The following is a 14,503-nucleotide window of genomic DNA, read 5'->3' as shown; positions in this document are numbered from 1 at the left end:
TTGAGAACTTTACCTTGCTTTGAAACTAGTTACTTAAAAAAATTACACCCACAACATTATACTCTTTTAAGAATTTTTCTTTTGGATGAGAGAAAAGAAAGGAATGCTAAGAAATAATGGACTCTTCAGTACGACATCATCTATCTTGTCTTTCTTACATCATTCAAGGTAATCCTGCAGAAAGCATTAATAATAGAGGTGGGGTAAGATTATAGATATTGTGTGTGTTGGGGGAAGGATGTGGAGGCAGGGACAGTGCATTCCCAGAGAGAGCTTTCTGGCACATTCACAGTACATTTCTTTAGAGATTTCAATAGTTACCATGTTAGGAAAATTGCTGTTTTGAGGAAAGTAAACTTAAAATAGGCAGAATATCAACTTGAATAGCCAGCAGTTTCCACAGACCTAAGTTTTGAAAGATTTTCCATAGTTCTTAAAGTCTTAAAAACCCTTTGCTTTGATAAAAAGGATAAATTTCTGATTGTGTGTCCTTCTTACATTAAATTTACCCTTTTTTGCTCTGAAAGACTTTTTACCCTCAACTTAAAAGGTTTTTTTTTTTTCACATAATTTGATCTGTGAGAAAGAGGGACAATTCAATAATATCACTTAACTTACTTACTGTTTACTGAATGCTTACCAGGATCAGGCAGTGTGTATTTTTATTGTATTTTATCCTTATAGCAGTATCATGTAATCTTTTCATACCACTGCTTTACAGGTGAGGAAACTGGCAGAGCTTTCAGGGCTAAAATAAGGACACAGCAAATCTGGTCTCAAGTTCTGGCTTTGCCATCAGTTCTGATGAGCATGCCTGCCGTATTCATCAGCAGTGTCTCTCTCCACCTAACACCCTCCCCCAGAGTTCACTGCTCTCACTCCTCTCCAGACATAATTCTCTTATAATCCATGTGTCTGTGCACAGTGTGCTCTCTGCTTTTGTTTCTCTGATTGTCTGGCAAACTCTTCCTCAGCCTGTGAGACCCAAGTATTATCTCTGTTTTGAAGATTTGCTTGGTTCTTCCAGACACTGTTAATCAAGGTGCATTGCCTTTTTGATTATTCTAATATGCCCGTTCTTACATTATTAGAATATTTAACTGGTTAACTCCCATATTCACTGAGCTTTCTTAGGGTAGCAACTGTCTCTCTCGTTGCAAATTGTAGGTGTACAGTGAATGTTGTGGAATTCATTGAGTGAATGTGAGTTCTGGAGAATGTTATCAAACCTTTCGTGATCATTACATCGGACAAAGTAATTCACCCAATATCTTATGGATGCAAGTGATAATATAATGTTTAGGGCTTTCTTTTAAATGCTAACATTGCATTCATATTGACTCTATCAATATAATGCTAATTTAATGAATGGTTGTAATTTCTTTATAATGTGTTATTAAACTTGTTCACAGTTTAAGGGGAAAATTGTGATAAATAGCTTGGCGGAACACACACTAGTGGTCTTTGTAAGGCTATTAAAGTGCCTATTAAAATGAGACACATTAAAATGTCAAAAGGCAAGTTCGTAGGAAGAGTTAATATGTAGACCCAATTTTTATTTTCTTGAGTCTTAAAGTAATTAGTCTCATGAAGTTATTTATTGGGGGCAACTCTTGAATAATAGTTGAGAATTTGTGTAATTTTTCCCTGGTACACACTTAAAAGCATTAGGTATTTAGCTCCACACATGTGTTCTATTTGTTGATTTCCTCTGTTTGCTTAGGACTTTAAAATTTTATTTAGTTATATATAACTAAAGTTTTAAACTTAGAATCTACTTGAATATTGCATTATTATCAGATACTGATTGCTTTTAGAATGCTCAAATAAATATGAGGGAGAGAATAATAAAAAAGAAGCTAGCTATTCTTTCGTTCAATTAATTGCCAATTACTAATTATTAAGCATGACCAAATAGTATCATGTATCTCAAAACTATGATAGTTCTGTTTATATGACGATATGATTGAAAAAGTACAAAAATGCTATTTAATGGTGAATTTAAAATCCTGAAAGCTCTAGAAATCCATCTACCATTTGTTTTTAAGTCCGTATCTGTTGAAATTCTACTCTGAACATTTTTGTGTCTTTGCTCATAGCGAACATGTTGTATCATTTTTGAGTTAGGTTTGCAATAAAGATTAATGAGTTAGTGTTTCAGTTTTTCTGTAACAACAACAACAAAATTTTTTTTCTGTGCATGTGTGTAAAACTAGGGAGCGGAAGTTCCACAGACTTTTGGACTCTTCTGTTCTTATGTATCAGTCTCTTGATGTTTCCTGTCTGCTTTTTTGACTACCTATACAGCTGTTTTTCATGTGTTTTTCAGGCTTGGAGAAAGACCAAGTATTTTTGACAGCTGCATGCTGAACTGCAATATATGCTTGGCCACAGGTCACGTTTGCATTTCTTCACTTGTATTTTTACTCAATGTGTAAAAGAAATATGAGTATAGAGAGATTCAGAAAACATGTAGCATGCTGAGTAATGGTAGTCTTCTTTCATGTATGCCATTCCACTTACTCTGCGCGTAGATTTCACAGGAAGAAAAAGACAGCAGAGAAATGGAGGAAATGGTATTCAGGACTGCCCTCCATGGGGCCCTTGTTGCTGTAATTGTGCATGATGGAAAACGCACTGGGTCATGCATGGTAGGAAGAACTTCTGGGCATGGGGGTACACACATGTACACATGCACCCAAATTGTAATGAATAGACTATAATTTAGTAGAGAAGACTGTTAATCTAGCAGTCCGTTCAACATGTTTATCCATCATGTTAAAGATCTGACTACATGATATTTTAACACCAGGAAATGAGACACAGTATTTAATAAATGTTCATTTCGTGAGGCTGCCATAATAGAACTTTCCTGCCTCCACTACCTCCCCATCCCCACAAACATAAAATTTCTTCTTTGCCATTGAAAATGAAAAAATAATGACTTTAAAAATCCTTTCAAAATGTTTTTGGTGAGTCCTTTCTCAATTTGTTCTTAGATCTTCCAAATAATATTTCAAAGCACAATGGTTAGATTTCTCTTATCATGGTTAAAGATCAGTGGGATACACATCCAGATTTTAAATTCTGATGAAATCTCCAACATTCCTAATTATTTCAACTTTAAAAGATATTTTTTTCTCTGTACAGTTAAGGCATAATTTTTGAGGAAGCATCATTAAGATATTGTCATCTTTTGGGGCACCTGGGTGGCTCAGTAGGTTGGCCATCTGCCTTCGACTCAGGTCATAGTCACGGGGTCCTGAGGTCCTGGGATTGAGCCCCGCATCGGGCTCTCTGCTCAGCGGGGAGCCTGCTTCTCCCTCTCCGCTTCCCCGTGCTCTCCCTTGCTATCTCTCTCTCTCAAATAAATAAATAAAATCTTAAAAACAAAAAAAGATAATGTCATCTCTTCAGTCCGCTTGCTTTTACGTTTCATGCCCTATTGGTAAAACTTGATACATTGCACTGGATCAAGTATAACTGCCTCTACATCTTCTTCTAGTATGTTCCTTTTCCCTCCAGAAACTTTCTCTACTCTTACCTTTGATTCATTATACCTATCCTTCTCAGTCTAGGATACATCCTAACTCTATCATGAAATCTTTCCCAGGATGTTCATTGTAACGAAGCTCTCTATCATGAAATCTTTTTCAGAGTGTTCATTATAATGAAGCTCTTTGATTTTACGTAGTACTTAGTCTGTTTCACATCATTTAGGTGTTATATGTTAACTTTACGTTAATTTTTAAAATGGATCCAGGGTGGTGTAATGGAGTGAGATAGATTTCTATTTGAATACTAGCTCTGTCATTTTCTAACTCTTTGACATTAGGTAAATTATTATTAATATTTTAAAAAGATTTCATTTATTTATTTACTTATTTTAGAGAGAGAGAGAAAAAAAGAGAGTGCGTGAGCAGCAGGAGGGGCAGAGGGGAAGGGAGAAGGAGAGGGAGAGAATCCTAAGCAGACTCTGCTCTGATTATGAAGCCGGATGTGGGGCTTGATCTCATGACCCTGAGATCGTGACCTGAGCCAAAACCAAGAGTTGGATGCTTAACCGACTCAGCCACCAAGGTGCCCCTAGGCAAATTATTCAAACTCTGTGGGTTTCAGTTTTCTCATAATCTCAGTTATTAAAGATTATAGCTAATATGCTGGGTAAATGTTTAGCACAAAGGCAGGAATATAACAGGTGCTCAGTAAATGTCAATAGTTTTTATTCCTGTTGTTCTGTATTTCTTACAGCTTCTAATATAATACTGAGCATGTGGTAAGGACTCTGAGTATGGTTCAGGGCTAGGTCATTTAAATAGCTCCTGAAATCCTATCGCTTTTATGAAGGCTTCCTGTTGGCTCTGTTCTGTCAGAACTACAAAACTTTCATGGCTTCTCTAGACTGTTCTTTCTTTTCCCATTATCTGTAAGGGGAGCCTTTGGTATGTATTCTGAAGTGGCTTCCAAAACAGTGATTTGAAGGATTTATTTATTTATTTTTGAGTAATGTTTTGGATTGATCCCTACATTTTTCTAAACGTCAGCAGCCGCAATTGTAATAAATAAAGCATTTTTCACATACTTCAAATGCAGTATGTGAAACACATAGAATAAAATCTCAGCCAGTCTGAGCTTCAGATGAATAAATTATTTGCCTAGCTTACTTCAGTTCAACAGACATTTATTAGTGTATCTCCTGTTTGCCAGGCATTTTATAGTTGCTGGATTTACAAAGATGAGTGAGACATAGTTCCTGCCTTTGAGTTTAGTCTAGGGTGAACAAGAAACACAAAAACAAATCATTTCAATTGGTGATTAGTTGTAAGATGGAGGTGAGGATGGAGCTCTGTGGGATCACACGTGGAGGGTGATTGAGGGGGAAAGAGATGAGCGTAAGTTTGTGATGTCTTTCAGAGGACAAGTGGGTTGATCCACTTGGTTCCAGGGACAGAGTTCTAAGTCAAAGTGGCTTCGGTATTTCTGGGAATTTGTTGCCTGCAAAGTTCCCAGGTGGGTTTGGCTTCAAGTGATGCTTGATACCTTGGCTCAAACCATGTCTTCCATGTCCCTCTTTTAATTGTGCCTTTGTAAAAGCCAAATGGCTTCTGTGGTTCCAGACTTTATCCTCCTCACATATTATTCCCCACGGGGAAGAGTAAGATTTTCTCTAGTTCTAGCTAAACCTAGAGATTTAATTTTGCACATTGACTTAAATTATACCTGTCTCCGAACCAATCACTGTGATTAATGAGATACAAATTGGTTTGGATAAGTCAGGGCCTACCCTCAAGTTTAGAGTGAAGTCAGTCTCCTTCAAACCTCTCGGCCAAAGATAGGAGAAGAGGAGAATGGACGACCAAGGGGCTGCCAACAAATGTGCACTAGACCGGAGAAAATGAATGTAAGATTTTTGGGGGAAAGGTAATAATATAAGCAGAATCAAGAAAGCATACACCATCATAATGTTTGTGGGAAACAGCAAGTAGTTAAACATTAATACAATGTGTAGTAGAGACTTAGAAAATACTTATAAAATAACAATGTGATGAAGTATTTGCTGCCTGCTGGATTTAGTTCCCTTACATTACTTCATTTAGCTAACTAAAGTAGGTATGCCATCTTGCAGATAGGGAAACTTGAGCCCAAGCTCATAGCCAGTAATTGGTGGAGCTGGACTCAAGCCCAGATTATCTGACTGTAGAGGCAGCCCATGTGGACATTACAGTACAAGTATGCTCCTCTATATTGCTAGAGTCTCAGGGAGTAAGACTTCATATTGTACCATGCTAAGGAGCCGAGTCTTCTCTAGGGCTCAAGTTTTCTTCAAGCTCTAGTTCTTTGTCATACCATGCTAAGGCAGTGGTTGTCAAACTTTAGCATGTGTCAGACAGCCTCTAGGGCTTGGTAAAACCTAGAATTGCTGGATCCTAGTACCAGAGTTTCTGATTTAGTAGGTCTACAGCAGAGTCCTAGAATTTGCACTTCTAAGAAGTTCCTAGATAATGCTGATGTTGGTGATCTGTGAGCCATGCTTTGAGGACCGCTTCTTTTAGGTCGTTGGGAGTCTGAAGATTTGTGGTTCAGTGATATTCAACATATTGAAATGAACTCAAATTTCATTGGTACTTCTGCGTAGAAATACACATGTTCTGACCTCACATTCTTTAATAATACAGACATCAAAAGTACATTTTGGTTACAGTAATATTCTCCCCCACAGGTCAGGGTCACTGCATAAATTTTTCATTAATTCAGTTTGTCTCTTTGATTCTTGCTTATTAAGATTACATTTATTGTTCTTCTCCCAGGTCCCACTCAATTCACTAATGCTCAGTTTCCCCCCCCAATTGTTAAGAAAGTGAATTTGTATACAAAAGGTATATGTTTAAACACTGTATTTCATTTGTCTACATTTTTATTGTGAAAAATTTTAAGTACCAGAAAAAATAACATGAATACCCATATTTCCAGTATTTAGAGTCAACAGTTGTAAATATATATGTGTGTGTGTGTATATATATATATATATATATATGTATTTATATACGCATACACACAGATTTAGCTTGATCCACTTGAAAGTAAGATACAGATTTTGTGCTACTTCACCCATAAATATTATAGCACACATCTCTCAATAAGAATATTCTCTTACATAATTGCAATACCATGAGCACACTTAAAAAAATTAATAATTCCTAATTTTTTCTAACGTGCAGTCATATTCCAGTTTCCCCAGTTGTTCCAATGTCTTCTATATCTTGTTGTTTTTTGGTACCAGGATCCAATTAAATGAAACTAAAATTTAAGATTTAGCAATGCTAATGGATCTTTAGGTTCAGATAAGTTCTGTGTTATTTAAGATACACGTATTTGATTGCATTAACAAAGACACACACTTAATGACAGTTTAAATGAGGAGGATGTTTATTTCTGTCATATTTAACCACCTGGAGATAAAGTGGTCCCGGGCTCTAGTGGGTGGGGGTGGGCCCTGTTGTCCTCCATATGTGGCTTCCATCTCTGAGGCCTATCAAGATAGCTGTGCCAGCTCCACCATCATGCCAGGAAGAGTGGAGGGGAGTGTATACTCAGTCATTTTACGGGCATATGTGGGTGTTGTACATATTACCTCTGTTCCTATCTCATTGACAAGAACACAATCATGTAATTGTATCTGTAATAGAGGCCAGGAAAAGCAGGCTTTTATGCTGAATGGCCATGTGTCTAGTGATACTTCAAGTATCAAAAGAAAGAGTGGCTATTAGGGGGAACAGTTAGCTTCTCTGCCACAAGTTCTTTTTTGCAAATGACTGAGCTATACCAAACTATATTAAATCCATTTAATAACTTCTTAAACCTTATAATACAGCATTTCTCTTTTTGAGATGTATAGGGCTAGTAATTGCTCTTACTTGATACTGAGCCCATATTGAACCCAGACTGTTATTCTTTTTTGAATGCTTTGATATGTAGTTTATAGATGTTCTGTTTCTAGGGCAGAAGACACCTAAAAATCAATCTGTATTTTAGGGCAATCTGATTAGTATTTTTCAATATTAGTATTTTTCACTCCCAGCAGCGCTTAACACTATCTATGATTTGTGTAAAACTGGTGCCTAATACGTCTGTGGATTTGATCTCTTCTGTTTGACTTATGTCTAAGTCATTTGAAAGTATGAGACTGACATACTATGAAGGAGAGAAGTAGCCTCTACTGAATAGTTTTTGTTATATTTCTGATTTTGGAAAAAATGATATCTTTACGGGGTCATGATTGTTCTGAGAGATTATCTGTCTTGAGCTAGAGATTTTAGCATATGGTAAATGAAAATAAGTGTACTTAAAATTATGGATATCTTCTGAATAATTTAAAACAGGAAATGTATGTATACTGATGTACAATAATCTGATAGCTTCATCAGTTTGTAATTTAAAATTTAAACTGCTTGTATTATCCCTCCAGGAAAAGATTAACTACGACATTTTTGTGATGAATAGTGATAAATGGAAACTATTACATTTATAAAGAAAAAGTCACCTAATTTCCTCTAATTTTTCTTTAGGTCGAGATTTAATTTGTATCCAGTCTATGGATGGGATGCTGATGGTGTTTGAGCAGGAAAGCTATGCTTTTGGGAGATTTCTCCCTGGTTCTCTTTTACCTGGCCCTCTTGCTTACAGTTCCCGTACAGATTCCTTCATCACTGTTTCTTCCTGCCGACAAGTGGAAAGTTACAAGTAAGTTTGGATGTTGAATCTTTGGAATCCTGACTCTTGGTATGTTGCTGATTAATTCTTTTTCACAAAAAGCTTGAATATTACAAATGAAAAAGAGACTCGTTTCTTTGATAAAATGTAATTGTCATGACTTAGAGGACATCATTTACATATTATAAAATATTTGCAGATATAGTGCAGTGATTGAGAGAAAGGAGTTGGAAAGAGGCAGACTGGGTTGGAATCCTGATTTTGCTACTTGCAGCTGTTTGATGGTCGATGTCCTTAGCCTGGTTGTAATAGGGATAATGATGGCTGTTTTTTTTTTTTTTTTTTGGCTTTTGAAGTTTTTAATTCCAGTTGGTTAACATACAATGTTATATTAGTTTCAGGTGTACAATGTAGTGATTCAACAATTCATGCATCACCTGGTGCTCATCGCAAGTGCACTCCTTAATCTCCATCACCTAATTAACCCATCCCCCCACCTCCCTCGCCCCTGGTAACCTTCAGTTTGTTCTCTATAATTAAGAGTCTGTTTCTTGATTTGTCTCTTTTTGCCCTTTGCTCATTTGTTTTGTTTCTTCGATTCCACATATGAATAAAGTCATATAATATTTTGTCTTTCTCTGACTGATTTATTTCACTTAGCATTATACTTTCTAGCTCCATCCATGTTGTTGCAAATGGCAAGATTCCATTCTTTTTTTATGGCTGAATGATATTCCATTGCACATGTGAGTGTATCATATCTTTTTTATGCATCCAACAATAGATGGACACTTGGGCTGCTTCCGTATCTTGGCTATTGTAAATAATGCTGTAAACATAAGAGTGCATGTATACCTTTAAATTACTGTTTTTGTTTTCTTTGGGTAAATATCTAGTAGTGCAATTGTTGGATCATAGGGTATTTATGCTTTTGTTTTTGTTTTGAGAGAGAGAGAGAGAGCAAGTGGGGAGGGGCAGAGGGAGAGGAAAGAATCTCAAGAAGGCTCTATAGCAGCATGGAACCTGAGTTGGAGCTCGATCTCATGACCCTGAGATCATGACTTGAGCCGAAATCAAGGCTCAGATGCTTAACAGACTGAGCCACCTAGGTGTCCCAGGGTAGTTCTGTTTTTAACTTTTTTTTTTTTTTTTTTTTTTTACTTTTTGAGGAACCTCCATACTGTTTTCCATAGTGGCTGCACCAGTTTGCATTCCTACCAACAGTGCAAGAGGGTTCCTTTTTCGATACCTCCTCGCCAACACCTGTTTCTTGTGTTGTTGATTTTAGCCATTCTGATAGTTATGAGGTGATATCTCATTGTAGTTTTGATTTGCATTTCCCTGATGGTAAGTGGTGATGAACATCTTTTCACATGTCTGTTGGCTGTATGTATGTCTTCTTTGGAGAAATGTCTGTTCATGTCTTCTCCCCATTATATAATTGGATTATTTGTTTTTGGGGTGTTGAGCTTTATAAGTTTTTTATATATTTTGGATACTCACCCTTTATTGGATATGTCATTTGCAAATATCTTCTTCCATTCCATAGGTTGCCTTTTCGTTTTGTTGATCATTTCCTTTGCTGTGCAGAAGCTTTTTATTTTGATGTAGTCCCAGTACTTTATTTTTGCTTTTGTTTTCTTTGCCTCAGGAGACATATCTAGAAAGAAGTTGCTATAGCTGATGTCAAAGAGGTTACTGCCTATGTTCTCTTTTAGGATTTTTATGGTTTCAGGTGTCACATTTAGGTCTTTAATGCATTTTGAATTTATTTTTGTGTATGATGTAAGAAAGTGGTCTAGTTTCTTTTGCGTGTTGCTGTCCAATTTTCCTAATACCATTTTTTGAAAAAGATTATTTATTTGAGAGAAAAAGAGAGAGAGAGGGAGAAAGTAAGAGTGAGCACAAGCAGGGGGAGGGGCAGAGGGACACCGAGCAGGGAGCCTGACTTGGGGCTCGATCCCAGGACCCTGGGATCATGACCTGAGCTGAAGGCAGATGCTTAACCAACTGAACCACCCAGGCGCCCCAGTTGAAGAGACTTTTTCCCATTGGATATTCTTTCCTGCTTTGTCAAAGATTAATTGACCATATAGTTGTGGGAATAATGGCTTTTTTGACAAGCTTGTTAAAAGGATTGAATGGATGTCAAATTGCCACCCCATAGAAAATGCTGATTAATTATTGTGGCTGTTCCTGAGTTATAAAGAATAAAGCACAGTATGAGTGAAAAAAAAGCCAGATGAAAAGATGAGTATATAAAATTATTTTATAAAAAAAATGTGACATAGGAAGAATGGTAGCAAAAAATACAAGTGTTAATATGCATGTTTTAAAAAGAACAATTCATAGTAGAAATAAATCATGAAAATGACCCTGTGAAAACAATTTATACTTTTTGCTAGAAATTCTTACTGATTTTGGGGAATTGTGTTTGAGAGAGATCTTTTTCTTTTATCAGCTAAATTTCAATAAAAATTAGGATTTTGAGTTTTTGGAGGTGTGTTTTTTGTTGGAGGGGGTAATGGGGAAAAGAATGTACAAATTCATTCTCGGAAAAGAAATAGACTTGGAGGATTACAGTATCTTCAGTAACTTTATTGTTGTTATCTAACTGATGGCAACACTTAAACTTTAAACATCTAAGCAACACTTCATTATAGCTTTTCAGTATTATTTTTGGTCATCTGATTTTTCCCAAGGCAGGAAGAAAATATAAATTCATCAGGCAACACCTGTAAATTTTTGTCTTCAAGTTTCAGTATTGTGCATATAGCAAGTTAATGTAGTATTCCCTTCACCTTCGTAAGTGGCAGTCTACCTTTTGTGAATTATTGTCAAATTATCTTAGATTCAAAACCCTGGACATAAGCAAATGTTTGTGACTAAGCAGAAGTTAACTGACGGAGGTACTGTGTCATTATATCATATTCCTTCTTTAACTCCTATGGCTCTTATCCAAAGGAGACGAATGAATTGTGGCATTGCTACTGGTAAGAAATAAAATATACTTATTTTGAGAGGTTGAGAAAAATATCTGTATAATTCATTCAAGCCTGTCAAAGATGAAGCAATATTGAGGAGATCTGCTTTTCAGCTTTCCACCTAGTTCCGTGCCTCAACTCCTGCCAAGTAGGGATACTGGCAGTGCTATACTGGGGTCACAATAGAAAGATTTGAATGCTCCATGACTTACTCTTTGAAATATGTGCATAGGAATTAATTTGGTAATAACTGCAGGAGTGACTGGATGAGGAAGCAATGTGTCGGCTTCCTTAATGTGTAAGTTTAATCTCAAAAATGCTCACCGTCTTTGAACTGTGTTAATTTACCAACATACCAATTTATTAAATCCATCCCCATCTAGGACTAAAAATACAAACCTTATCCATTATGTGGATCTTTTATAATGGTAAAAATGCATGGGATATGTGATTATTATAAAATGATGACAATTAAGTGGGCTTATAATATTAAACAGTATATTACATTTATATACGCTTTCAAGTTTAATAGATTAAATTAAATGATAATCACTGGTGCAATTTAGGGTTGGAGGAAGCATGAAAACTATAGTTTGTTCTTTTGAGGCTTCATCTATTTATAATCAGTTAATAGAATGTAATCAGTTAATAGAAAAGGCTTTTAAGACATAATTTATTTTCATTTTTGATATTGATATTTAATTACTTTAAAAGAGGCTCAATTATACTCAGATAGGAACTAGCGCAGGCTGTAGATCTCAAACTTTAGTGTGCATAAGGATCACTTGGGCAGCCTGTTATAAAATGCACATTTGCAGATTTCCAATTACCAGTACACTAGACTTCGACCTAGTAGGTTTGGGGATAAGACCCAGAAATCATCGTTGCAAGCATACTCCAGGTGATTCTAATTTAGAAATACACTTTGGGTGTTGTTTTTCTTTTGAAGTGAGAGAATTGTTTGTCTTTTTTGGGGGGTTTGCAGGGGCTTAGATAACTCCATTCTCTTAGTGATGTTTGTCCAAATTTTGGATTAGTTTTTATTCTCTTTTTCTTTCCTTTACTTGTCAGAGTTATTTGGTCAGTAAATCCCGACCTTTTACTTTTTTCCCTTGTATTCAGCCTTTGCTTCCCATTTCCACTGGCATTCAGGCCTTTATTTCCTCACTTAGATTTCTGGTTTTCTTACTTCTAATCTAGACTTTGAAGGATCCTTCTCATATCTATCGTTTTAAAATAACCTGCTTAAACCAGAATAATTTTTGCTGCCCATTAAAAAATCAAAAGCTTATATTGACATTCAGTGCTCCTTACAATCCAGTCCCATTCTACCTCTATTAATGTGGATGTTCAGAATCAGATTTAACTTCTAAAGTTAACTGGTTCAGTTATCTTTTTTTTCACCTCCTTGATATATTATTGCCTAAACACTGATTTTTGCCAAATATCATATATTGCCTTCTTGTATTCTGCTGAAATATTCCAGAATATATCCTATCAGATTCCTGAGAGCAGAGTCTGTCTTAAACATCTGTTTGCTGACTGAATAAGTTAGTTCATTTATTCAGTTATTCGTTCAGGAAACATTTTTCAAGAGGCTTCTCTGTGTCACACACTGTGGCAAGTACTGGAAACGCAGAGTCAAGTAAGAGCTGTCTCTTGTCCTCAAGCAGTATGCAACAAGGGTGGGAGGTAGCAGGTCAGTCAGCTGTTTTAGTTCATTGTGATCGAGGCTCTAGAGAGCTGTGCACAGGATACTGAGGATAATAAGCATTCAGTGGAGGGAGGCTCCCTGAAGAAGTATACCTGCCATGAGCTTTATTGTCTCTCCTTTTCTTTGCTGCACATCAACCCCGATACCCGTACATGTACCTAGTACATAGCTAAGTAGATAAGTGGCCTTAAAGAAGTATTTTTAAATTATTTGTAGAGTTTAACTGACAATATTTTAAAAAGAATATTATGTTCTTCACCTACCTTAGGCTCTGGCCAAATTGAAATGTCTGTTTTCCATATGGCTCTTCTTTCTCTCCTCTTTTGCTCATGCTGTACTGTATCTGAAGTTTTTCCTTTCTTCTCTGTATATGAAAATTATGTCTGGAAGCCTCCCTGCTCCTCTTGCTGACCTAGCCATAAGTAACACCTCCTCCTTCTTAACTTTACGGAGTAGTTTTTTTGCTCTTTCCACAAGTACTAGTCGTGCTTTAACTGATATTACATATTTGCTTGTTTTTCTCCTTGACAGGGCTAACTGCTCCTTGAAGGCAGGGATTTTGTATCTCCTGAAATGCCTAGCATTGTACCTTGCCAAAGGGAGATGTTTAACAAGAACTTGATGAAAGAGTGAAAAGTTTGTAAGGAAAGCCATTTTGTTACTGGCATCTTTCAATGAAAAGGATTCTTCCTGGCATAATTAAGAATGTTTTAGCTTTACTTGTAATGAACATAGTAATGTTCTGTATCCGGAGTTTCCATTTCTAGTAGAGTTCTCGGTTAAATATCAAGTTTCCAAGATCTCCTGGTACCTTTGAGGTGACAACTATGTTTCATTTGAAAAGAAATGATTTTGGAGGGTTTAGTTTTGTGCTCTGTGACACCTCAATCCATATTTTAGTTACTCAGTGCTATTTTTACGATGTGATATGGAAGAGCACTAAATTATATGGCTGAGTTTGTCATTGGTGTTCCACTGGACCTGTTAAGCATTTGTGGCTATTGGGTCAAAAAGTGCTACCATTCTCCTGGACTTGCTGTATTTGTATTTAGTGCCTTTCTGTTGAGAAACACATATGACCCACTCTTTTGTGAAATCTTATTACACTGGGCCTGATTATTCTTTCAGCAGTCTCATTGAGGGAATTTTATTCCTTAGCTTATATCACTGAGCATTTGAGTGGTAAGAAAAAAAACCCCAAGTGTTTTCTTTATTTCAGAATTTCCAAGTCTGCCTGGAATTGTTTGGTTTTGGAAATAGGTTTCCATGTACATTATTGGTCACAGTAAAGAGGACTTAAGGAAGAACTATAAAATAGATGCTATTTAAGTTTGTCATCATCTAAATTTACTGTCAGTTACATTTAGTAATACTCTTCTGAGTTGTCGTCCAGGAAGAGCAACGGTCTGGATTTGGAAATCAGGAGTCAATTTTAGCTGTGTCTCTGCCTGCTGTTTTGATGTTAATGAGGCCACTTTAGGGGCTGACTTATTCCTGGATGATATAATAGTGCTTTGTAGTTCTATAAGAAGCTTCAAACAACTCGGAAGCTTTGGATTTTTACAACAATCTCATTAATATCCATATCATCCTC

At 36.3% G+C, this 14,503-nt stretch overlaps 1 protein-coding gene across 3 annotated transcripts in view; it reads left to right on the top strand.

Annotated features, from left to right (window-relative positions):
• BBS9 (Bardet-Biedl syndrome 9) overlaps nt 1-14,503 on the top strand; it is a 415,930-nt gene that overhangs the window by 89,926 nt on the left and 311,501 nt on the right. For all 3 annotated transcript variants that reach the window (XM_008686478.2, XM_008686476.2, XM_008686479.2), the window contains exon 6: nt 8,067-8,241. In XM_008686478.2, coding sequence (XP_008684700.1) covers nt 8,067-8,241 — 175 coding nt within the window. The remainder of the gene's footprint in view (nt 1-8,066; nt 8,242-14,503) is intronic.

Source organism: Ursus maritimus, unplaced genomic scaffold, assembly GCF_017311325.1.
Source record: "Ursus maritimus isolate PB19 unplaced genomic scaffold, ASM1731132v1 scaffold_3, whole genome shotgun sequence".
Classification (NCBI taxonomy): Eukaryota; Metazoa; Chordata; class Mammalia; order Carnivora; family Ursidae; genus Ursus; species Ursus maritimus.
The sequence above is the reverse complement of the archived record's forward strand: the minus strand, read 5'-3'. Positions and strand labels throughout refer to the sequence as shown.